At 40.1% G+C, this 27,046-nt stretch overlaps 1 protein-coding gene across 3 annotated transcripts in view; it reads right to left on the bottom strand.

Moving 5' to 3' along the window:
• LOC134356860 (ERC protein 2) overlaps nucleotides 1-27,046 on the bottom strand; it is an 878,083-nt gene that overhangs the window by 774,059 nt on the left and 76,978 nt on the right. For 2 of the 3 annotated variants that reach the window (XM_063068069.1, XM_063068071.1), the window contains exons 5-6: nucleotides 12,643-12,666; nucleotides 11,103-11,519 (exon numbers count right to left, since the gene is read on the bottom strand). In XM_063068069.1, coding sequence (XP_062924139.1) covers nucleotides 11,103-11,519; nucleotides 12,643-12,666 — 441 coding nt within the window. The remainder of the gene's footprint in view (nucleotides 1-11,102; nucleotides 11,520-12,642; nucleotides 12,667-27,046) is intronic. The other variant, XM_063068070.1, reaches the window with a different exon arrangement.

The following is a 27,046-nucleotide window of genomic DNA, read 5'->3' as shown; positions in this document are numbered from 1 at the left end:
GAATTCCACAGATTCACCACCCTCTGGCTGAAGAAATTCCTCCTCACTCTGGTTTTAAAGGCAAGTCCCATCATTCTGACATTGTGATCGAATGGCAGAACAGACCTGATGGACAAAATGGTCTAATTCTGTTCCTAGACCACAAGACATCCTGTGTCTTATGGTCTTGTATTCTAGTCCTGGCCAGACGGAGCCTGCAGCAGGCCGAGTAGGCGTAGACAAATAATATACCTCATCAATCCACCTACAGCAGATGCATCACCTTTTGTTAGATTTGTTAGAACTGTCAACTTTATAGACCTTTTGAAGAGGGAGTCCCACCTTCACAGCAGAAATACCTCCATTATGGCATTAAAACCTGGTAATTAATACAATGCCAGAACAGATCCAGCGGTTCAGCATCCACAATATGCAGCAGACCATCAGCCACAGGGGAAGCGCATCTACCAATGTCATCACATTGCTCAGTTCAGCTATCTCTCATCTGTGATTACCATCAATCCAAGTGATCAACCTGGGTTCAATGAAGAGTGCAGAAGGTATACCAGGTATAATGAGGTCCCAGCCAAGAGAAGTTGCAACACTTGGAAAACAATGGACACCATTTCACAGATCAAACTAAGCTGGCATCATCATAAAAATGATCAGATCAAAGCTTGGCAGTCCTATCACATTCATTTATGAATAGAGATGATCAATTAAGCAACTCACAGAAAGAGCATGTTCCAATTTACCTCCATCTTCAATGATGGCAAGGCCCAGCAATTGAATTAGCAAGGTGATGGAGCTATCAGGGACAATGTTATCATATACAGTAGGTATTCACCAATAACCTACTCACACATCCTCACTTGGGGTTCACCAGGACCATTCTGCCGCACACCCTTGTTTCAAATAAAGAGCTGAATTCCGGAGGTGAAGTGAGATGGACCGATCTTCACATCATAGCAACATTAGGCTAAGTAGGACATCAAGACAATGAGACCATTGAGTTAATGAGCAACAAAAAAAGTAGTCCCATTGTTGGGGCCATACTTCACTCAAAGAAGATAGTTGTGGTTGCCAGAGGTCATTCATGCCAATGGAAGGACATGATTGCAAAAGTTTCTCAGGGCAGTTTCCACAGCTCAACCATCTTCAGCTGCTTCAATGATCTCCTTACAACCATCCAGAAATGGGAAAGCTTGCTGAGATTTCACAACACTGAGTTCCATTTGCAACATATTGCCCATACCTCTTTGCAGCAAGACCTACACAACATTTAGCATGGGCTAATAAGTTACAAGTAACATTCACATCATGAAAGTGCCAGGCAATGATTATCTTCCCTCAGGAGAATCTAACCTCCTACTCTTGACAATAAGTGGCATTTCCATCACAAATAGTCATAGTCATACTTTATTGATCCTGAGGGAAATTGGGTTTCGTTACAGTTGCACCAACCAAGAATAGAGTATAAATATAGCAATATAAAACCATAAATAATTAAATAATAATATATAAATTTTGCCAGATGAAAATAAGTCCAGGACCAGCCTATTGGCTCAGGGTGTCTGACCCTCCAAGGGAGGAGTTGTAAAGTTTGATGGCCACAGGCAGGAATGACTTCCTATGATGCTCAGTGTTGCATAAAGTCACCCATTACGCTTTCTGGGTATTCACTGTTGACCAGAAGCTCAATCAGACCAGTGAACAATTCACCTCCTTGCACCCAAAACCCTTCAACCATCTACATGCAAAAAAAAAATCAGGAATTTTAAGGTATATTCCCTGAATGCAGCATGAAGAACTCTCAAGGTCAAAATAATAGAAGATAGAGCACTCCACTTAACAAATATCCCATTCCCCAGACTAAACATCATTCCCTCAAACACTAGCACATTGTGTTTGAAGTGGGAATCATCTACAAAATGCATTTCATTCAATTGCCAAAGTTACTCCAAAACCATCTGCCAAACCCATAACCTCAATTACCAAGATGCACAAGCACAGCAGGCACATGTGAACACTACCATCTGCAAGCTTCCCTCCAAGTCATGCACCATCCTGACATGTAGATATTTTACCCTGTCCTTCATCATTGCTGGTCGGAGGGCAGGTGAGATCAGGGGCTAACGTCCCACCCACCCAGGGAAAGTGAATGGGCAATACATCACCTCTCCTTTCCCGGTGTAGTGATCGCCACGTGGTCACTGTCTGGCCTGCTAGGCAGGAAGCTACTGCAAATGGCCTCTCCTACATCACTGCATCCATAGTAACACCTTCTTGCCGGTGACCCCCGTTTCCACCGAGTGTATAACTGGATGGGTAGGCTGGGCTCGTTAGCCTTGGTTGGCAGCCTGACTAAGAGAAGGACAACTCTGAATCCAAACCCAGGCAGGTGGGGCTCGTTGGCCTTGTCAGGCCACCCACCTAGGAGAAGGACACTCCGACGTAACTCCTACGACCCGAGGACCTTGCTGTCACCGTCCCAGCTTGCTAGGCTATGGCAGATGAACCCTGGGTGTAAAGGGTGGGGCCAGTACCGTGCACACCGCACTCCACCTAAAATACCATTGCGCAGGCCAAAGGAGACGCCCACATCTATGACCATCCTCCCCGGCCATTCATCAAGCCCTGCAGCGATGGGAAAGGGGCGAAAACGGCAGGTGGAAGATGACACTGGAAGCCGCAGTTCCGATCCTGCATGCAGGCGGTTCAGGTGTATGGGTCGTCTGATGTTGACCCCGGAGACGACGATATCATTCGGCAGCATCCTGAATGACCAAGCAGCCTTCTCTAGGGACAGCACTGCTTGCCCCACATGGAGATGGGCCTAGAAAAGGTGGCCTAACCAAAGCTCGTTTCCATTTCCCTCAGTTGGCTAGCCGCGGTTAACAGGCATCCTCAAATGTGGTTGAACAACAACAAAAAAGAAAAGGTACACACCTGCCTCACAAGGAGTGCAAGGACTAAAGCTCGCATGCTGGAACATCAGAACCATGCTCAATACAGCAGAATGACAATCAGCTCTAATTGTGCATGAACTTTCAAGACTGAATGTCAACATTGCTGCTCTCAGTGAAGTCCGCTTCCCAGAGGAAGGCAACCTTCAAGAACATGGCACCGGCTACACCCTCCACTGGTCAGGCAAGCCAGACACTGAGAGACGCCTTTCTGGCATTGGCCTTATGGTCAGGAACTCCATTGCCTCCAAACTTGAAAAATTGCCAACGAGTCACTCCATCCACATCATCTCCATGCACCTCCCACTTTGAACCAAGCAGTATGCCTGCCACACTCTTCAAGCAGATCCTGCAGAAAAGGACAAGTTTTACACTGATCTGCACAACCTCGTATGGAACGCCCCTGCAGACGTCAAGGTTTTCATCCTTGGCGACTTCAATGCCAGAGTAGGCCAAGATTCAGAAGCCTGGAAAGGAATACTTGGCAAACATGGTGTTGGAAACTGCAACGACAATGGGTGCCATTGTTAAAGTTTTGCGCGGAGCAGCAACCCACCATCACTAACAATATTTTCCAGCAGAAAGACAGTCTGAAGACAACCTGGATGCATCCTCGGTCCAAGCATTGGCACCTCATTGACTACATCTTGGTGTGCCAGAGAGACCTTCGGGACGTCTTACTCACCCGAGTGATGCCCAGCGTAGAGTGTCATATGGACCATCGTCTTGTCCGCTGCAAACTCAGTCTCCATTTCAAACCAAGCCAAAGAGAGGAGGCACTCCAAGGAAGAAGTTTCAGGTTGGCAACCTCCAGTCAGCTGAAGTGAAAGCTGACTTTCAGACGAATCTTCAGTCGAGGCTTTAGGATCCCGGTTTCCCTACAGACTCCTCTCCAGAAGTGCTTTGGGACCACCTAAAAACCACCATCCTGTAAATCTCTGAAGAAGTCCTAGGGTATTCCACAAAGAAGAACAAGGACAGGTTCGATGAAAACAACCAGGAGATCCAAGAATTGCTGGCGAAGAAGAGATCCGCCCACCAGGTGCACCTTGCTCAGCCTTGTCCTAATAAGAAAGCAGCCTTCTGCCTTGTATGCAGCAACCTCCAGCGCAAGTTTCGAGAGATTCAAAACGTGTGCTGGCCATCTTGTTCACTAACCCTAAACAGATATTCTATCCAGTGGTCTTTTACGGGAGGAGATGATTAGATGGATGGAGAAAACCATTTAAGAACATAGTTACGTAAATAAGTAAATCAATCACAGTATACGTATATTGAATAGATTAAAAACGTGCAAAAATCAGAAATATTATATATTTAAAAAAAAGTGAAGTAGTGTCCAAGGGTTCAATGTCCATTTAGGAATTGGATGGCAGAGGGGAAGAAACTGTTCCTGAATCGCTGAGTGTGTGCTTTCAGGCTTCTGTACCTCCTACCTAATGGTAACAGTGAGAGAAGGGCATGCCCTGGGTGCTGGAGGTCCTTGATAATGGACGCTGCCTTTCTGAGACACCTCTCCCTGAAGATGTCCTGCGTACTTTGTAGGGTAGTACCTAAGGTGACCATTCCTGCCTATACCCTCCCCCACCCCTTGATCATTCCCCTTACAGGTTTTTCACCTGGCACCTACCAGCCTTCTTCTTCCCACTCTCCCCCCACCTTCTTTTTAGGGCCCCTGTTCCCTCCCTCTTCAGTCCTGACGGAGGGTCTCAGCCCAAAACGTTGACTGATCATTTCCACGGATGCTGCCCAACCTGCTGAGTTCCTCCAGCATGTTGTGCATGTTGCTTTGACCCCAGCATCTGCAGAGTATTCTCCTCAAACTCCATCTGTTTTCAGATGATACCACAGTAGTAGGCCATACCTCAAATAATGATGAATCAGAGTACAGAAAGGAGCTAAAGAGCTTAAAAACATGGTGTCATGACAACATCCATTCGCAATGCCAGCAAAACATTTGATCATTGACCTCAGGAAGTGACCTCAGAACATGATCCTGTCTGCATCAATGGAGTTGAGGTTGAGAGTTTCAAGTTCCTAGGAGTGAACATCACAAATAACCTGTCCCGATCCAACCACGTAGATGCTATGCTTCTACTTTCTCAAGAGGCTAAAGAACCTTGGCATGTCTCCGCTAACCTTTACCAACTTTTACTGATGCATCATAGAAAACATCCTATCTGGGTACATAACGGCTTGGTACGGCAACTAGTCTGCACATGAACAGAACTGCATTGGTCTGTGGACACAGCTTAGCACATCATGAAAACTGACCTCCTTTCAAAGAACTGTCTCTTCTCGCTGCCTCAGTACAGCATCCAGCACAATCAAAGACTCCACACACCCTGAACATTCTTGCTTCTTCCCTTCTCCATCATGTAGAATATGCAAAAGCAGGAAAGCATGTACCACCAAACTCGAGTAGCTTCTACCTGGCAGTTGTAAGACTATTAAATATTGTAGCTCCTTAGTACGATAAAGGACTTTTGATCGCACAATCTACCTTGTTATGATTTTGCACCTTATTGTTTATATGCACTCCCTGCAGCTGTTGAACTATTTCCTAGTTATAGTTTTAATACCTTCTTCTCAATGCATTGTGTAATGATCGGATCTTTATGTAAAACAAGCTTTTCACCATCTCAGTACATGTGACAATAATAAACCAATTCTAACCTCCTTCTCACAAGAGCAATTTGGGATGGAAATAAACGCTAGCACTGGTGACATCCAGATACAGAAAATGAATATACTTACACAAGGAGAAAGGATAAACAGATTAACTTGATATCCTGAGATTAGATCTAATCAATTGTTTTTAACAATTAATATAAGCATAATGCAATTAATTCTACATCAATTTGTACATTGAAGTTTACACAACAAAACAGTATGGAATATGACAAATTTACTTTCACTATTTTGGTTGTTCCTATTTCTTCAAAATGGAGGCATTAAGCATAATTCTGTATCTAGCTAAAGTGAATAAACTGCAATGAATATTACCAATCCTATGGTTTTGTAAATCACATTTCCCAAATGAATGATTCATGCTCGACTGCGGTCACAATGATTTCATTGTTTTTTTTAAGATCTTGATGAAAGGAAAGTCAGTAATTCATTGAGCACATAGTCGGGTATTTTCTTTTTTGAGATCATCTGGTATCTTTGTGACACATAGAGGGCCTAATCTGGATGCTGCTTAGTTTCTGCTACACGTTGGCAAGAGCCATTTAAAGATTAATGTTTAGCTTTAGTTCTCAGATGTATATCAAAACACGCAGTGAAAAATCCTTCATCTCTGTCAACGACCAATACAGTCCTAGTACGTAATGGGTGCAGCCCGCAAGCGTCACCATGCATCCAGCGACAAGATAGCATGCCCACAACTAACTGATCCACAAGTCTTTGGAATGTGGGAGGAAACCAAAGCACCTGCAGAAAAGCCATGAGGTCATTGGGAGAACATACAAACTACTTAACAGACGGCAGCAGGCATTGAACCCCAGTTACTGGTGGTGTAACACAATACACTAACCGCTACATTTCAGTTCTAGGTGAAGACAGTTCATAATTGTGGAACAGTCATCCTTTAGCTTTACTCCTCACCTTATAAAGACAGGAACAATGAAGGGAAGAAGGTGGAAAACAAGGTTATTAATGAAAAAAAAAGACAGTAGGTTCACATGATTTCCTCAGGATGTGCTGCAGTGGCACCTTGTGGCTGGAATGACTGGCACACAAGAACCCGATTAAATCAACTTGTGTCAGTTATGACTCCACTCTTGTGAAGATTTACTCTTAACCCTCACTGACCCTGTTCCGAAATCAGTCAAATGTTACCTTAATACTAAGCACAGTTGCTTTAAGTCTTCTTTTGCATTTACTTATTCGTGATTACAGGTACAAGACACGCAAAAGGGAAATGGCATTTGAAAGCGTAGAACTGAAATACAGATTTCTTTAAAACCCTAATTCAAATAGCTAACAGAAATCCTTAAAAAAAAATCAGAAACCCTTACAAAGAAAAATATAGTGACATTTGAAAAGCTATAAACATATTCAATTTGCAAACAAAGAAATTTTGTACTTTGAAATCTTTAGAATGCAGGGATAAATACGAACATAAGTGCCATCTAGTGTCTCTGTACAAACTTTAACAAAAACTTGCTTTAATCAGAACTACTTTAATGCATACAAGTTGCAAGTTCCCATAATACAATTTAAAATTTCGCACATTAGAAAAGTCTCAATAAAATTTTCTTGTTCCCATCCGCTGAACCACTTTGAAGTAGATATTTACAAAGGAAAGCATGACAAGAAAAAACTTTCCATCGATTGGCAGCTAACCAGCATCTGAGGACGCACCTACTTCAGTGCCTTTGTTTACTCAAACACAAACTATCTACAATTTCAAGGTACAAATGGGTGAACCACTCTTTTGGTTTCAATAGAATAAGGTAAATATAAGCAAACTGAATGAAATTCTTAGACTTCCAGCAGTCACATGAAATCAACCACAAGAAATCACATACTCTAGATGCACAAAGCTATGGCACATTTATAATCCCCTGTGTCCCATCTATCTCACTGCAAAGTACTGAAGATTTTATTGATGCTTATTTCCCAGTATATGTTCCATCATGTTGTGCCTGCACCTCAGCAGTGCTTTCCAGATTCTAAAAGCACACTGGGTGGGAAAAAAAAGTCCTCAAATCTCCTTTAAATTTCTCATTCCATACCCTAAACCTAGATCTTCTGGTTTCAAACTTTTCTGCTATGAAGGGAAGTTCTTTTTCTACCTTATCTATACCTCCTCAACCTCCTCCTTTCCAAGGAAAACAAGTTAGTTTTTAAATGGTAATAGCAGAAAATACTAGAAATACTTTGCATAGTTATACTATATATCTGTAAGCACGAGAAATTAAGTTACGGTTTCAGGACAAAGACAAAATTCTAACAAAGGGTCTTCAACCTGATAAGCAATTCAATTCTATTTCTCTTCCTGCAAATGCAGTCTGAGCTGCTGAGAATTTTTAACATTTTCTGTTTTATTTCAGATTTACAGCATCTGCTGCTTGTATTTGAGCTTAAAAATTTTACAGACTTGTAGCAAATGCTCTGTTTGCAAATGTCATACCCCAGCTAAAAAAAAAATGCTATACACTTTCATCATCTCTTTCAGGGATCTTTGGACTTGCACACCAAGATCCCTCTATTCCTTAACATTCCCTAGGAAATTATTTCATATAATTTACCTTTATTAATTCACTCAAAGTGCATCACCTCAGATTTATCAGGATTAAATTCCGTCTGTCATTTCTTTGCCCATCTTAACAATTGATAGTATCAGTCTAAAACTATCTCCTTCACTATCAACAAAACCACCAATACCCATATCATCTGTGAACTTTCCAATCATATATTTTGCATTCATATCTAAATTTTATTTAACAATCAGAAAAATTGCCAACACCAAACCCTGTGGTACACCAATGGCCACCATCTTACAATCACAAAATCAATCCCAGACCATCACCTTATGCACCCCATTACCAAATTAATTTCAATTCTATTTGCTAAGCAGCCTTGAATACCATAGGCTCCAACATCTTGCACCAATTTCTCACGTGATACACTTCATTGATAAGTACATCAAAAGCACTTCCCTCATGAATACATTGGGTACTCTTCAAAAAATTCAATCAAATTAGTCTGACAGGATCTCCCTCTAATAACTTACCTGCAAATTTCTACACCCAGTCTACTTTGGCCAGATCCCACCTTCTCCAATTCAGGACCTTAATTTCTAGATCACCTCTAACTGTCTTGAAACCCACAAAGTTATCGTCACCATCACCAAAATGTTCTTCCAATTATACTTCACCATTTGTCCATTTATATTCTATAAGATTAGACTCAGTACACCCCCTTCTCCAACAGATTATCTACACACTGGCTCTACAGGCTCTCCAGGATAAACATTAAAATTCTACCACTTTTAAGAATATCACACCAAGGTAATCCCTGTTAATATCACAGAAGCTGACATCCACACCTAGTTCACCATGCAACTCTTGTATTTCTCGCTCTGTGATTTGACTACATACCTGATCCTCTAGCTCATGCTAACAGGATTGGAATTGGTTTATTATTGTCACATCTACCAAGATGCAGCAGCGAAAAGCTAGCCTTGCATACTGTTCACACAGATCAAATCAATACATATAGTTTTACCTTGCACTGCCTCAATGCACTAACAATGCAGGATAAAGTTGAAAAGCTACAGAATAAAGTGCAGTGCTGGTAAACAAAGTGTAAGATCATAACGGGGTAAATTGTGAGGTCAAGAATCTATCTTATCATACAGAGCAGAGTAATTGAGCACCTGACCCATCATTAAGTGTGGGTTAGCAGTGTCTTATGGTACAAAATCTCCCCCACCCATCTTTTTGAAGCATTCTGACTTTAAACAGAAAGCAGGAAACCAGCTTCAGTTTATTTCACTTCCAGTTGTTTAAAGTTGAATTGACACCTCAGCTAAAAATTGCACATTATTTTAGTAGAAAGAGAATACTACTTTGCAAAGTAAGCAACAGAAAAAGTAAAAAAAAAAGCATCACACTAACCATTAGTACTTAAAATGTGAAATAAACAGGAACATGGTGCACTCATGTACTGGTTTATGGTCTAGAAATTCATAACTTCTATAAACTGTCCTGTGCATTTTTGCTCTAGTACCTCCAAGATGTTTAAAGTTTTAGTATTATCAGGGAATGCATGTCAAGATGTAGTCAATATAATGATCTTGCAATATACACAAAATAAATTCATAATCCCATACTGTTTCATCCATTTTAAAGACATGTAGGTAATATAATGAAGAGCAATTAGAGAAACTTGTAGTGTGCACATCTTGTTTGGAGATTCTAATCTAATGTGCTTGACTTACAATTACTTTGAACAATTAATTGCACATTAAACTCTTGTAATTGGGAGACTTTTACCTAGTCCCCATAGGTGAAAGGTCTGTTTTGAGCTCTGAGGTCTATCCAATTTTTTCTAATTATTACTAGTATTTTTAAATATTATAGAAAGGACATCAGTAATTACAAAAATATTTAGCTTTGGTATTCTGACTGATCTTATTCTGATCAAGTTACTAGCACAGAAACCAAGAACGTAGGAAGCACTATCAAGTTTAGAAGTATCAGTGGAGAGGGAGTAAAATTACTTTCATGTCAAAGGAATAGTCACCCACCCACCTACCAGACTCCAGATTCAGTGGTTCATCATCCCAATTCCTGCCAACTCCAACAAGATTCCACCACTGGAAACACCCTGCACGGTCTTCACTTTCAGTATTCCTTCTGTAACTTCTTCCCATGTCCAACAGACAAGCACTATCTCATGCAACTGTTGTGGAGATCCTGGACCTGCCCTCTTACCTCTCCCATTTCAAATGTTAAGGACCCAAACAGTCCTTCCAGGTGAAAAAGTATTTCGCACTTTTTTTGGGGAAAAAAACACTTCAGTGCATTGCATTGGTGACCAACTCTATGTAAACTAGCACAGGTTGGATGATCACTTTACAGAACTTCTCCAATTCATCTGCACAGACAGCCCGGGGGTTTCAGTTGCCTGTCACTATAAGTCAATGCTCTACTCACATTCTGAGTTGCTTTTTGGCCTCCTTCATTGCCCCAACAATACCCAGCTTAACTAATAGTACCTCATCTTCACTGAAATCTATGGGACTTAATATCAGATAGTCGCTCTTTCCCCTGCTGTCTATGCTTGTACTTGTACCCGTTTCAACATTTTTTTGAGATTCTATCTCTAACTTACCATTACAACATTGGTCTCCGGACTAATCACAATTTTTTTTTCTCTTTTCTCCCTTTCAGCAATCAAACAAACCCTCATTTTTCGTTTTCTGATGAAATTGCCCTTAATCTAAAAAGTTGATTCTTTTTCTCTCCCTAATGTTGTTATAGCAATTACTTCTTGTGTGTCGATTTGCTTTAGGATTTGTACTACTTACAGTTTTTTTGCTCCAGTTATTGGTATAAGCAATTAGCTTACAAGATTATATAAAGTAACAAATCAATGCTTTAGTAGAAAAAAATAATTATTTAATAAAACAAATTATCATACCTCTCTAAGCTGAATATTTTCTTTCTCTTTTTGGTCCAGTAGTACCTCCAGATGATTAACCTGAGATTCTGCCTCAGATATTCTCCGACTTTTCTCATGTTCCTCTTCCATAGATTTGGAGGGCAATCCCTTGTTCTGCAGCATTTCTAGCAGTTTCTTAATTGACTCATCTCTTGCATTCAACGTCTGCTTCTGTGTTTCAATCCTCAGCTCCATTTCTTCCAGAGTCTTTCTCAAAAGAAATAGCTCTTTGGCTTGACGTTCATGCTCTGCCTGCAACCTACGGAAGTTCTCCTCCGTGAGCTCAATGGTATAGTGCTCGGCACCTCTGTTAACATTCTCCTGCTGAAGAAGATGATTAAGATCTCTCTGTGTTCGAAGTTCATCTTGCAATGCTTGAATGGTTAATTGTAGATGCTATAGAAAATACAAAATAAATGTATCAGTTTTTTTTTACAAAATTCTTAAACAGTCTAGAAACTAAATATAAACTAAGTTTAAATCTAGTTTATAAGCTACTTACAAAGATGATATTTCAATTTAAAGAATCCATAAATCTATAAGATTTTTATTTAACATTTCCTTACAATTTGGGAGAACAGATAACAATATTTCAACAAAATACCTCAGGAAATATGAATTCCATAAAATAATTTATACCACAAAATCTTATTTCACATTTGCATTTTCCACACTTGAAAAAATGTTATAGTTGGAATTGAAAAGAATTTATCATTAAATTTGTATTTATGACATATTTTGTATGCTGTCAGATGTATTAAATATTGTTTTTATAGCAGGTGGAAATAGGCAGTTACATTTTCTATATTTAGAAAACAACTTTAATTTCCATAAGAATTTCCCTTCACTGGAAAGTTAACACTATTAATCCTCTGGGCCAGTTTGTAAAAGTATTAGCACGTCAAATAGAATCATTCAAAATACATGAATATTCCTCACATTTCCATTAAACTATTTCCATAGACATATTCTCAACTAAAGTACCATATTCGATGGCAAATACTCATTCCAATTTCATAATGAATGTTTCTTTGCTTCTGAAAATGAGTTGGAAATTGAGTTGATTATTTTTGTTTTAACAGCATCATATTATAACATTTGATTCAGGTTCCAGTATAATTTATTGCCTTTGAATATGGTACTAAAAATACAGAAATGATGCAATGTTAGATTACACCTAAATATTCTTATTCAAATATTCCAAATTTTAAAGAAGGGATTTTTTTTGGGATCAATTATGTTGTTATAGATCTCCTCAATAACCAATTATGCAGATAGTAAATATAAAAATTACTGGTACTGCATTCAAGTGGAAGGTCTTTTGTACTGGGGACTCATCACTGAAAGGCGTAATCTAATACACTTACCAATTAAAACAATTAAAGCATCAACATTTATTCTTGTATAAAGCAAAATACAAATTAATCACAAAGCACCACACATCACCAAAAACAAGAAAAAAAGCAAACTGCATTATTTTATGTTGTGCAAACAAACCTGTTGCAAACATAACACAAACCTTTGATCTTCTTGCATCCAAAGGCTGAACAGCATGATAAATAAAAAAAGAATGTAGCAAATCAACAAACGGATACAAAGAATGCAAGCAGAAATACTGCAAGCCAACAACATGAAAGCTAAAGGAGCTCAGCAAAAAGATCAGTCAACAGCAAACAATTGATTATAAGCAAGATTCAAAGTTAAACTCGGCAAATGGGTCAATCACAAAATGTTTTGCCAGACTCGGCAAGATCCAGATTTTTTGGTAGTTCTATCACTGAAAATGATAAGATTATTTTAGTTCTGGAAAAATGGCAGACTTCACGAGATGTCTTCATTTTTAATTCAGAAAATTATTTATAGTTTTAAGTAAAGATAACCAGGAAATTTTAGATTAAACAAATGGATTTATGCATATCGTATTGCCAAACAAGACCCTCTCATATAAAACTGGAGTGCAATAATAAAGTGCACAAAGCAGGGACTATAAATGAAAATTGTGATGCACTTTTTATTATTATTATTATTATTATTATTATTATTGTGGGTCAATCAGATAAGAGTTATGTCTCAGACTCCCCCATTAAACAAAATTCTAACTTGCTTCAGATATCCAGCAAGACAAGAGGAAAGATTGAAAATACATAGAAATCAACACACAAGGGAGAAAGGGATTTAAGGTCAGAATAAGAGCCAATATTTCCAGCAGGATATGGGAGGATCTAAAATTACATTTCATGTAAAAGATAAAGAGTGAATAGATTGCCCAATCACCATTATTTCTATGTCATTTGCTAAAACTCTGCATCACAATAACGGTTCTGATTCAATTCTTCTTTGGACATTTCCTACAGGCTGTAAAGAAATATACATTCCTATAACCAATGAAATATGTAGCAATATTCTTGGTCATTTATGGTTTAGCTCATGCCATTTTTCATCTAAATCATCTTGATAATAGCAGACAAGAAAAAAAATCCAACACATAAAAATGACAAAATAATACAAGTCAAGCCCGTAAAATTTCAATTGAAAACCTTATCTTTGGGGGGAAATCTTTTTAACATTACGGATTTTAATTATCTAAAGGCAACACCTTGAAGAAAGACAGAACCTATTTCACATCAATGTTTTCATCGAAATTGTCAGATTCAATGATTGCTTTCTGATTCAATCAACTTACTCAACCCTCTCCACACTGTAAATGAATTGTTTTATAATTCAATTCAAAAATATTTTTGGTATGAGCATACATCAATCTAAAATGAGACAGCTACACTCATTAAACAATCTTGAATCTCACAAATTAAGTTTAATTAAACACTAATTTCACTGGGAAACTTCAGCCAAACTAATAAATGAGCATTTAAAGAGGAAAACAATAAAAATAACTCATCCATGGATCAAGGAAAGCTATCTTGCATGACTAGTTTCAATCTGTGATTTAAGATTTCAAGTAAAATGGGTTTTCCTGCCCAAAGACGGACAGAAAATTATAATGTTACAGTGTCCACAAGGAAAATTACAAACAAATGGGGACCATTGGCATTTCAAATTACAGTACATAAGAATAAAGTATGGTAGTAGGTCATTCAGCTCATCCTGTCTTCTTTATGATTCAATAAGATGGCACTATAGAGTTGCACAGTATTTCATACTCATATACCTTCAAAGTCATTTACTTTAACTCACTGGAAAATGAGGGATTTTAAGTGCATTGAATTTTTGATTCAATATTTCAATAATTCAATTCAGCCAATTTTAGTAATTTAACCTAAAATGCTTTTTGAATGTCTCCTCGTGAAGGAGACATGAGCACTTACTGTGTCGTTATTGATTTTGTTTTGGAGAGGTGGATAGTGTATGGTCAGTTTAATTCTTATCAAAGTACCACTGCTGTCACTTGGGAGTATACAAAGGCATCTTAAAAAAAAGCAATCTGTGGGCATTTCTCCTTATAACAGAGCTTTGGGCCTCTGCTTAGCAAACACTAGAACAGATCAGAATGTTTTCTGCCATCAGTTCCAGACTGGTACTCGGGACCAAATGAAGTTCAATTTGCAAAAACAAAAGCAGATGCAGAGCAATTAAAAACAGTGCTGTACTGCAGTAAATGAACACAAAATACCAAGCAGCAGACAATATTTTCAAGGCAATCATTATATGTGTAAGATTAGAGCACATCAATAGGGAGTAATACTCTTTAAAAAGCCTGGAATACAGAGAATAATGTTCCTGGTTTGATCACTGGAGCAAGAAACAATGAATCGACAAGAATGAGGTGGCAAGTTGAGAGAACATCTGTATGAGTTTAGGGAAGTTAATCAGGGTCCAGCAGAAATACAAATTGTACCGTATAGCCTACAGTATAATAAGGGACTACTTTATGTAACACGTCATTGAATGCGCTATTAGGCGCATATTGAGCATGCGCTATTAGGCGCATATTGATCTGTATGTGTGTGCCAAGGTCGGTTTCTGACGGTAAAGAACCATGAACCTCAGCTCCTGTCTCCAGCGTTTTTATTAATAGCATTGGTGTGTAACTAGGCCACATACACAACACAAATGAATAGCAGAAATGTGGGGAGGGGAGATTTTCCATGTTATAGGAGGGACAAGGTTAGTATGCTAAATAAAATTCCATTAATCCAGCACACTTGGGTGGTGTCACACTGACAGACATTCTGTACTGTTGCATATTATTCAAATTAATATTTTGAACACTTTTTTAATAGAGTCTTTTAGGTATTTCACAATATCATATGTTTTCCAGAGAACCCATTGAGTTTAAAGGGAACAACAGTGTTTTGAGGCAGCATGATTCTGTTAGGCTGTAGCATTTTGTGAAAAGTGGTGGCATCAGCAACGAGTGCTGAACTGTCAGAATTGCTGAACAACCACGAGCAGATGAATCAAAGTTTTACTAACATTTTAAGAAAAATATTAATTTAGGCTGGTTACACACAATCAATGCCAATAGAGTTTTACACAGCAAAATGAAAATTTAATGCAGTCTTGGAGAAGTGACAGAAGTATCAACTTACTCTCCTTTAGCACTACATGAATGACATTTTTTAAACCAAAAGATGATAAACAAGGCAATCCACTGCTTCAATTGTACTCCAAAAGCACTCCACAGACAAAAGGCCTTTGTGTTGTTGATACAAACTTTGTGTTGTGTTGTACAATATCAATACAGATTTCTCAAACCTTTCTCTTGTCTACTTATTTTGTTTTGGATAGAGGTGTCAACACAGAAACTTATCCCAATTAGGATCCTTGTAGAACAGTTGGGATGCACTTCCATGCAGAGGTTTGGCCAACTGTCAAAATTATCACAACGTTGATGCACATTGCAGATTCATGTCCCATACTTTCAGCAACAACAGGGGTATCCTGTTGATAGTGGAGCAAGTTACAATGAATTATTAAGAAATCTTTGTCATTTAGGAAAATGAGATGAAGAATAACAAATGGTTTTCAATTTCAATAAGTGTTAGGTGATACATATTGGACAGTCAAAACAGGGAAGAACCTATACAGTGAACATCAGGATACTGATGAGTGTTGTGGAACAGAAGAACCTCAGAGAACAAATGAAAAGTTTGCTGAAAGTGGCTATGCATGTGCAAACGGTGGTAAAGAGAGCATTTGGCGTGCTGGCCTTTATCAGTCAGAGTACTGAGTTTAGGAGTAGGACATTATGTTGCAGTTAAACCATTTTAGTCAGCCTGTTATTGAAAAGACTTTGTCAAGCTGGAGAGGGTGCTGAAGAGATTTACAAGGATGCTACCTGAGGGCCTAAGTTATCGAGAGAAGTGGGCTATGCTGGTTCTTCAATCCTTGGAGCACAGGAGAATAAGTGCTAAAAATCAATGAAAGTTATAAAATTACGAGGGGTATAGACAAGGTGGACATTTATACTCTTTTTCTTTCCAAGGTTGGTGAACCCAAAATATAGGGAAGAGATTCAAGATAATAGGAGAGAGATTTAAGAGAGAATTAACAGGCAAGTTCTTCACACCGAAGGTACTGAGTAACTGGAATGAGCTGCCAGACGAAGTGATCAGAGTGGGTACAAATGCAACATGTAAGAGTCATTTGGAAAGAGCAATGGATGGAAAGGGCTTGGAGGATTGCCAAATGCAGGCAACTAGGACGAGCAGGGATTAGGCTGTAATCAGCGAGGACCAAAAGGCCTGTTTCCATGTTGTGGTACTCTATGACCATGACATTGAAACAATCCATTTCCACAGGATCCTTTACATCACAGGTTCCCAACCTGGAATCCATGGACCCCTTCCTTAATGGAATTGGTCTGTGGCATAAAAAAGGTTGGGAATCCTTGCTTTACACAAATCCACCGAAACTAACAGGGTCTGGAGTTTAATGTGTCATCTAAAAATCAGATCTGATAACAAAGCACTCCCTCAGTACTCTATTGGAGTGTGTCAGCTGAAATGTTGCGCTTTAATTTCTTTGACTGGCACTCAGGTCTATAATCTTCCTTTTGGAATATTAAGTCACAGTTAGTACACCAAAACAATCTTTAACCTACACCAATGGTTCTAGGCAGTTTTCCAGATGAGCTGCTGAATAAAAATTTAAATGACAAGCATTGTAAATCTCAAGTGAGGGAATGATGGATTTCTAGTACTTTGTGAACAGTACAGAAAAGACACCTTACAATGAGTGTTTGTAAATTGGTCCAACTTTTCTAATGTGGGTATCATTTCCCAACTTAGAATGCAAGTCAAACAGAGCAATGTAACATATACATTCTTAGAGCAGAATGTGGTTGAACCCATTAGGGAAAAGGCAAGTCCACACTGAGTGTTATGTAATGAACCAGATTTGATTAGGGAGCTTAAAGTGAAGGAATCCTAAGGAGGTAGTGATCATAATATCATAGAATTCACCCTGCAGCTTCAGAGGGAGAAGCTAAAGTCAGAAGTGTCAATATTACAGTGGAGTAAAGACAGGAGAAGATGGTTGAGAGGGATAATAAATTAGCCATGATAGAATGGCGAAGCAGACCTGATAGGCCGAATAGACTAATTCTGTTTCTCTGCTTTATGGTCTGTTATGGTCCCCTCATCTCATTAAATATAATCTTGTCTTCTAGATAATTTCTAACTTTTCTTTCTAGATTAATTCCAAAATGTTAGAGCTGTCCTTGGACACAATAATCTTGAATGGTCCTGTACTCTGATATTTAGAAAGCAAAGGTAACCTCATGGAAACAAAAGCCTGAAGATACAAGACAGATTGGATGTCGAAAGTTGCTTACCTTAAATAGAGTCTGAAACCAAGTGGCATAGACTCGGTTTAAAAAGCTGAACATTTAGAACTGAGGTCAAGTGAAATTTATCCATTTGATAGCCAAGCAACTTTTTCAGGGCTCCAAATGTTCAGTCTTTGAGAATGCTCAAGGTTGTTACACCTCTGGAATCCTGTGAAAGCTGGCTTGGAATTGGGCAAGAAAGTAGGATTGAAGTGGAAGATTATCCGTGAATATGTTGAATGCAGAGCAGGATTAATATTTAAATCTTATTCCTGTATTAACCAAACCACCAAAAAAAATTGACTTACAGAATTATGGAGAAATTGAAATAGTGCAGAAGGAATTGGGGAAGAGAGTGGCTGGTCAGGGACAGAGGATGGAGAAAGAAAGTGGAAGTCTTTAGTTACATGGATAGCATAATGAGTATTAAAAATTATACTGAAATTGCCAATTATGTTCATGCTAAAACATATTACACCAACATAATGTTTAAAATAAATTGAATGCTAAAGCAATACTTTATACTTTATTGTCGCCAAACAATTGATACTAGAATGTACAATCATCACAGCGACATTTGATTCTGCGCTTCCCATTCACTGGATTACAAATATTAAATAGTTCAAATATTAATACTAAAAATTAGCAAATATTAAAATTTTAAATTATAAATCATAAATAGAAAATAGAAAAATGGAAAGTAAGGTAGTGCAAAAAAACCGAGAGGCAGGTCCAGATATTTGGAGGTTACGGCCCAGATCCGGGTCAGGATCTGTTCAGCAGTCTTATTACAGTTGGAAAGAAGTTGTTCCCAAATCTGGCCGTATGAGTCTTCAAGCTCCTGAGCCTTCTCCCGGAGGGAAGAGGGACGAAAAGTGTATTGGCTGGGTGGGTCATGTCATTGATTATCCTAACAGCACTGCTCCGACAGCGTGCGGTGTAAAGTGAGTCCAAGGACGGAAGATTGGTTTGTGTGATGTGCTGCGCCGTGTTCACGATCTTCTGCAGCTTCTTTTGGTCTTGGACAGGACAACTTCCATACCAGGTTGTGATGCACCCTAGAAGAATGCTTTCTACGGTGCATCTATAAAAATTAGTGAGGGTTTTAAGGGACAGGCCAAATTTCTTTAGTTTTCTCAGGAAGTAAAGGTGCTAGTGGGCCTTCTTGGCAGTGAACTCTGCTTGGTTGGACCAAGTCAGGTCATTTGTGATATTGACCCCGAGGAACTTAAAGCTTTTGACCTGTTCCACTTGCGCACCACCAATATAAATTGGGTCGTGTGGTCTGCTACTCCTTCTGAAGTCAACAACCAATTCCTTAACTTCCACATAACCCTATATTATTTTTATTAGGTGACATTGAAGGGATAAAACCGAAACTTAAATTGAATAAGTACAAGAATTTATAAAAATCGCACTGGCAGTAGCCAAGAAGGCTTTAGCAGTTACTTGGAAATCAGATTCGTATTTAAGTATGGATCGTTGGAATAATGAAATTTTTAGCTGTATTCCACTTGAAAAATTTACTTATAATTTAAGAGATAAATATGATACATTTTTGAATATTTGGCGCCCTTATTTACAAAAGATAGGTTGGCATATCTAGCTGCTCCGATGATAAAGATCTTGGTCCTTTGGGGAAAGTAATAAATAAATATATTAAATTTATTTTGAATTCCATGGAGCATGTGGAGACCTTCCAATATCCAGGCAGTCTTTCTTTCTTTCTTTTTTTCCTTTTCTTTTCTTTCTTTTAGGTAGGGGTATATATCGGGGGGAAGGGTTAAGGGGAGGGGGGAGGGTAGATATTAGTATTTCATGTAATCAAGTTTGAAAACTCAATAAAAATTATATTTAAAATAAAAACAACCAATTCCTTCGTCTTGCTGAAGTTGAGAGATAGGTTATTGTCTTTGCACTATGCCACCAGGTTCTTAATTCCCTCTCTGTACTCAAACTCATCATTACCCGAGATACGGCCTACAATTGTTGTGTCATCAGCAAACTTATATATTGAGTTTGATGGGAACTTGGCTACACAATCATGGGTGTACAGTGAGTACAGCAGGGGGCTGAGTACACAGCCTTGTGGGGCACCGGTGCTCAGAGTGATTGTACAGGAGAGCTTGTCCCCTATTATTACAGCCTGGGTCCTGTCTGTGAGGAAGTTGAAGATCCAGCTGCAGATCTAAGTGCTAAGGACAAGGTTCCGGAGCTTAGGAATCTGTTTATTTGGAATGATGGTACTAAAGGCAGAGCTGTAGTCAATGAAAAGGAGCCTTACGTATGCATCTTTATTCTCCAGGTGTTCTAAGGAAGAATGTAGGGCCAGAGAGATGGCATCTGCCGTTGACCTGTTGCTCCGGTAGGCGAAGTGCAAAGCATCGAGGTTGACCGGTAGGCTGTGGTTGATGTGTGCCATAACCAATCACTCGAAGCACTTCATAGCAATTGATGTCAGAGCCACAGGTCGATAGTCATTCAGGCATGCCACCTTGCTCTTCGGCACTGGGGTATCGTTGCCTTCTTAAAATACGAGGGGATCTTAGACTGAAGCAAGGAGCAGTTGAAGATGTCAGCAAACACTCTCGCTAGCTCGCTTGCACAGGCCCGGAGAAACCATCCCAGAATGCCATCTGGGCCCGTCGCCTTCCTTGGATTTATCTTCAGGGAGGCCCTTCTAACGTCCTCCTCGGTGACGATGAATCTCGATGCTACCAGGTCCGGTTCATCCGGAGGGAGCGGGACGCTCCTCTTCTGTTCGAATCTTGCGTAGAATATGTTAAGATCGTCAGGAAGAGAAGCGCCACAGTTATTGATATTCCCAGCCTTATCTTTGCGCCCAGTGATCTCATTTAGACCCTGCCATAGTCTACTTGCGTCCCTCTGGTTAGCCTGGGCTTCCAACTTGGCTCGATATTGCCTCTTGGTGCCCTTAATGGCTTTCTGGAGTTCACGCCTGGATTCCGTGTAGCAACTGGTATCCCCAGACCTAAAAGCCGCAGCTCTAGCCTTTAAAAGGGACTTGACCTCATAATTCATCCAAGGTTTCCAGTTAGGGAATACCCGAATCATCTTGCAAGACACACAGTCCTCCGTGCATTTCCAAATAACGTCCGTGACAGCTGAGGCATACTCATCGAGGTTAGCTGCCGAGTCCTTGAATACTAACCAGTCCACCGATTCAAAGCAGTCACGGAGGACCTCATCCGTTTCTTCCATCTAACGCGACACTACTTTTGACACCGTGACCTCCCGCTTCAGTTTCTGTTTGTAAGCCGGGAGGAGGAGTACGGCCTGATGGTCCGATTTTCCGAAGTGAGGTCGTGGGACGGAACGGTAGGCATCCTTAACTGCTGTGTAGCAGTGGTCAAGTACAGTCGGGCCTCTAGTGGGGCAGGAGACATGTTGGTATAACTCTGGCAGCGCCTTTCTGAGGTTGGCCTGGTTAAAGTCCCCGGCTGTAATGAACAAAGCCTCCAGATACCTGGTCTCAAGTTGACTGATGTTGGCATACAGTACGTTCAGAGCACACTCCATGTCCGCCTGGGGGGAATGTAGACCACTGGCAGTATGACCGAGGTGAATTCCCGTGGCAGATAGTAGGGACGACACTTCACCGACAGATGTTCCAGGTCCGGGCTGCAGGAGCTTGTCAGTGCCACTGTGTCCGAGCACCACGCAGTGTTGATCAGTAGGCAGACACCACCTCCCCTCGTCTTGCCCAAAGAGGCCGTGCGGTCCATCCGATGGATCGAAAATCCCTCCGGTTGGATGGCACAGTCGGGGGTGGCAGGGGAGAGCCAAGTCTCAGTGAAACAGAATACACAGCAGTTCTGCATCACCCTGCAGTAGGTGAGTCTCCCTTTAAGATCATCCACCTTGTTCTGTATGGCTTGCACATTAGCTAGTAGGATGGTAGGCACAGGGACCCTGAAGCCCCTCAGCTTCAATCTGACCAGCAGCCCAACTCTTTTCCCACACTTCCTCGGTCAATAGTGCATCTTTCCAGGTTTCCATCGATGCAGTGTGTTGTTTTCAGCTCTTTGAGGTTGGTGGACGCATCCCGCAGGGATCGATCGGCGGATCACGTCGTCGGTCACTCCGGGTCGGGCCGAGTAACGGGGAAGGCTCTGCTGCCACTTCCAGCTGCCAGGGGCCCAGGCTGTCAATTGGGTCAGGCCCCGAAGCCGACACGTAATCCTGGAGGGCCGGGCTCCTGGCTGAAACAAGTCCGTAAACTGAGTCACGGTTGCGGAGGCCTCCGCTCCAGCCGAGCCTTGGGCTCGATTTTCGAGGTGGGCGGCGGAGACCTCACTTCTGGCAGCTGTGGATGGCCACCAACGGGGCTTTACGGTGGTCGCTCCGGGGAATCGTCTGGGGTACCTTGAGGTCTCCACCGTCACTTCTGTGTGGTTGTCTGCTCCAGAGAGGTGCTGGTCATAATGGGCCGTGTCTCCAAGCGCTCCGGCACGGTAGCAGACCGCGGATCTCCCAGAACGTGGTGGGCCTCATTGGTCGGGTCCAGGTGTGGTCCGGAGTTTAAGAAGCTTCACCAGGGTGTTGTTGTTCTTGCTAGATGTAGCAGATTGGAGGTTTAGAAGGGTTTCTCGGGTATAGGATAGTGGAGAGGGCAGTTTGCTCAGGAGAGCACACGCAAAGTCGCCAGTTTACCGGCGCCATCTTATATCTTAATACTACCCTAGTACTTACCAGAAACTAAAAATTAAATCATGTAGGATTATGGACTTCAAACAGAGACATCATGAACTAAAACTCAGTATACTACTGCTTGAGCCAACAACCAACATGGTAATATTTACAATAGATAGTTTAAAAAATTCAATTTCTTCTTCACCTTCTGTGCGCAATATCAACTCAGACTTCATAATATCTCAGCCACGGGGAGAATGAGAATTTTACTTTTAAGAACTGATATGACTAAACTGCTTCTGAATAATTTTTCTAGGTACTTGTCATATTAATCAAGGTACCAAGAAGACTTAACAGAATATTCACCATCTGGCATAAGACCACAAGACATAGGAGCAGAATTAGTCCATTTGCGCATCGAGTCTGCTCCGTCATTTCATCATGGCTGATCCATTTTCTTCTCAATCCCCATTCTCCTGGCTTCTCTCCGTAACCTTTTACACCCTGACTTATTAAAAATCTATCAACCTCTGCCTTAAATACACCCAATAACCTGGCCTCCACAGTTGCCTGTGGCAAACAGTTCCACAGATTCACCACCCTCTGGCTAAAGAAGTTTATCCTCATCTCTGTTTTAAATGGAGATCCTTCTATTGAGGTTGTACCCTCTGGTCCTAGACTCCTCCACAATAGGAAACATCCTCTCCACATCCACTCTATAAAAGCCTTTCAACATTAGGTAGGTTTCAATGAAATCCCTCCTCATTCTTCTAAATTCCAGTACAGGTCCAGAGCCATCAAATGCTCCTCATGTGATAAGCCTTTTATTCCCAAAATCATTTGTGAACTCCTTTGAACCCTCCCTAAAGTGAGCATATTCTTTCTTACATAAGGGGCCTAAAATTGTTCACAATATTCCGAGGGAGGCCTCACATGTGTCTTATAAAGCCTCAACATTACATCCTTGACTCAACCTGCAAATTAACCTTTTGGAAACCCTACATAAGGACTCCCAAATTCCTCTGAACCTCAGATGTTTGAATTCGCTCCATTTAGAAAAAAGTCTATGCTTTTATTTCTTCTACCATACACCAAATTCCATCTGCCACTTTTTTGCCCACTCTCCTAATCCAAGTCCTTCTGCAGACTCCCTGCTTCCCCAGCACCTCAACCCATCTTCGTATTGTCCACAAACTTGGCAACAACCCCATCAATTCTGTCATCTACATCACTGTCATGTAATGCAAAAAGCAATCCCAACACTGACCCCTATAGAACACCACTAGTCACCGGCAGCCAATCAGAAAAGCCTACCATTATTCGCACTCTATGCTTCCTGCTATCCATGATGGTATCTCTCCTCTATTCCATGGGCACTTTGTCAAAGGTCTCCTGAAAATCCAATTACACAACATCAATCAATTCTCCTTTGTCTATCCTGCTTGTTATTTCTTCAAAGAATTCCAACAAACTTGTCAGGCAAGATTTTCCCTTGAGGAAACCATACTGACTACAGCCTATTTTATCATGAGCTTCCAAGTACCCCAAAACCACATCCTTAACAACTGACTCCAACATCTTCCCAACTGCCCGCAGTTTCAAGAAATTCTGCAGATGCTGGAAATCCAAAGCAACACACACAAAATGCTGGAGGAACTCAGCAGGTGAGGTGGCATCTCTGGAAACTAATAAACAGTCAACATTTTGAGCCAATACCCTTCATCAGGAATAGAAAGGAAGAGGGAAGACACCAGAATAAAAAGATGGGGGTAGGGGAAGGAGGATAGCTAGAATGTGATAGGTGAAGCCTATAATTTCCTCTCTTCTACCTCCTTTCCTTCTTAAAGAGTGGAGTGACATTTGCAATTTTCCAGTCCTCCGAAACCATGCCAGAATCTAGTGATTCTTGAAAGATCATTACCAATACCTCCACAGTCTCTTCAGCTGACTCTTTCAAAACCCTCGGGTATAGTCCATCTAGTCCAGGTGACCTATCTACCTTCTGACCTTTGAGCTTCCCAGGCACCTTCTCCCTACTAATAGCAACGCATTCACTTCTGCCCCCTGATACTTTCGAACTTTCGGCATACTGCTAGTGTCTTCCACAGTGAAGAATAATGCAAAATCCTTATTCACCTTGTCTGGCAATAACTATTCCCCTACTACTCTCCCTCCAGCATCATTTTCCAGCGGACCAATATCTATTCTTGCCTCTCTTTTACTCTATGTATCTGAAAAAACTTTTGGCATCCTCTTTTATATTATTGGACAGCTTACCTTCATATTTCATCTTTTCCCTCATAATAGCTTTTTCAGTTGCCTTCTGCTGGTTTTTTAAAGCTTCCTAATCCTCTAACTTCCCCCTAATTTTTGATCTATTATATGCCCTCTCTTTAGCTTTTATGCTGACTTCCCTTGTCAGCCATGGTTGAGTCATCCTGCCTTTAGAATACTACTACTCCTTCAGGGTGTATCTATCCTGCGCCTTCTGAATTGCTCCCAGAAACTCACTGGGAGTTTCCGAAGAAGGGCTAAGTGTTTCCATCATCAATTAGCCCTGTTTCCCTCTTTAGTCAAATAATCAATTATTCATATTTGAAATGAGATCAGTGGTATCTAGACATCATTAAGTTGAGGTGTTACGAAAGCAGACAGTTAAAATCTCCATGCAGTTTTATTTTAGTTAGTGATACAGCCTGGATACGCCACCCCCAATTAATCCGATTAACCCGAACCTAATCAGGGGACAATTTATAATGACCAGTTCACCTACCTGATACATCTTTGACTGTGGGAGGAAACCAGAGCACCCAGGGGAAACCCACGCATTCCACCTGCAGGACGTACACAGACTCCTGACAGAACAGGGCCAGAATTGAACTATGAACTCAGGAACACCCCCAGTTGTAATAGCACTGCACTAACTGCTATGCTACAATGGCATTAATGCAATAATGCCTCCTCCTGACATTATGTGGATTTAACACCCACATTGTATTTCACTACACCAGCACAAGAAGCCCCTTTTTGTCATACAAAACACATGCAATGTTTATCAAGTATGAAATTCTTACATTTTCAAAAAACAGTTTAAGAAATGCATTAGGAAACGCATACTTAAAATATACCCAATATAATTCTTCAAATTCAGTTTTTTTCTTAATAAGGAACAAAAACTTAAATTGTGATTTATATTACATCCAGGTTATGAGAACATTAGCAGCACATTTTATTCTAAAAAAAAGTATTATTTATATATATATACACACACACACACACACACACACAAGATATAAATAAAATGAGGGAAAACATACAGCTGATCTATTGGCTCAGTTCTTCATAGTGCATGAGCACTTACTCTATTCCCACCAACTTATTTCACCATTTAGGCAAAAGATCTTCCTCTCAGTCACCAAAGCTGAATACAAAATAATTATACAACGTATTTGATTCCCCATGATGGCAAATCCTGTTTCTGACTAAGCATTTATTGGCTCACCACCACATTTTTCAAAGCAGCAGGATGAAGACAATTTCCTTCTGAATATATATTTATTGCATATCTAAGCATGCTTCTATTTTGCTTTCAAACTCATGTTCCAGTTATATGTTCATGGTCCAGGTTAATTAATCTGTTTTAAACACATCATCCATTCTTCCCAGAATATTAAAATACTAGATGCCTCATCTAAATTTATTTCTCTTATAAGCAGTTACATTCCAAGATCCCACTTCATAATTCAATCCAATTAGAACAGAATGGTTATTGGATCAGAGCAGTTACAGTGCAGACTCTCACCAAAATTGTTTTCCCATGATCATACAAAAAGCAGCTTCCATAAGCAGACTTGCTTTTTCTAGCAGCAGGTAGCTTAATGCACATCTTGAATAAACGAATTTTCAACAGGACCAAGAGCTGGCTTTTTTAAAATCACTTTGAGGCACAGGAAAACACATCCTGCCTGCCTTTAAAAGAGATGTTAGCACATTGCAGATACAAGCTAAAACTACTTTTCACTACAAGTTAAACAGAACAACATAAATATTTGGAAATGAAAAGTGCTGACTCCACTTTAGAATGAATGGCATTTTTGAATTGAATCTCTGATAAAATATTCTTCAGACAATAGGTACTTTAATAGTCCAATGAAAACCTTTGAGTGACTATTACAGAATCAGAATCAGAATCGGGTTTATTATCACCAGTATGTGACGTGAAATTTGTTAACTTAGCAGCAGTAGTTCAATGCAATACATAATCTGGCAGAGAGAAAAAAATAATAAACAAAATAAAAATAATAATAATAAACAAATAAATCAATTACATATATTGAATAGATCTTAAAAAGTGCAAAAAGAGAAATACTGTATATTAAAAAAGTGAGGTAGCGTCCAAAGATTCAATGTTCATTTAGGAATTGGATGGCAGAGGGGAGGAAGCTGTTCCTGAATTGCTGAATGTGTGTCTTCAGGCTCCTAG

The sequence above is a fragment of the Mobula hypostoma genome, chromosome 15, assembly GCF_963921235.1.
Source record: "Mobula hypostoma chromosome 15, sMobHyp1.1, whole genome shotgun sequence".
Lineage (NCBI taxonomy): Eukaryota > Metazoa > Chordata > Chondrichthyes > Myliobatiformes > Myliobatidae > Mobula > Mobula hypostoma.
Note: the sequence above shows the minus strand (reverse complement) of the source record. Positions and strands in the feature narration are given on the sequence as shown.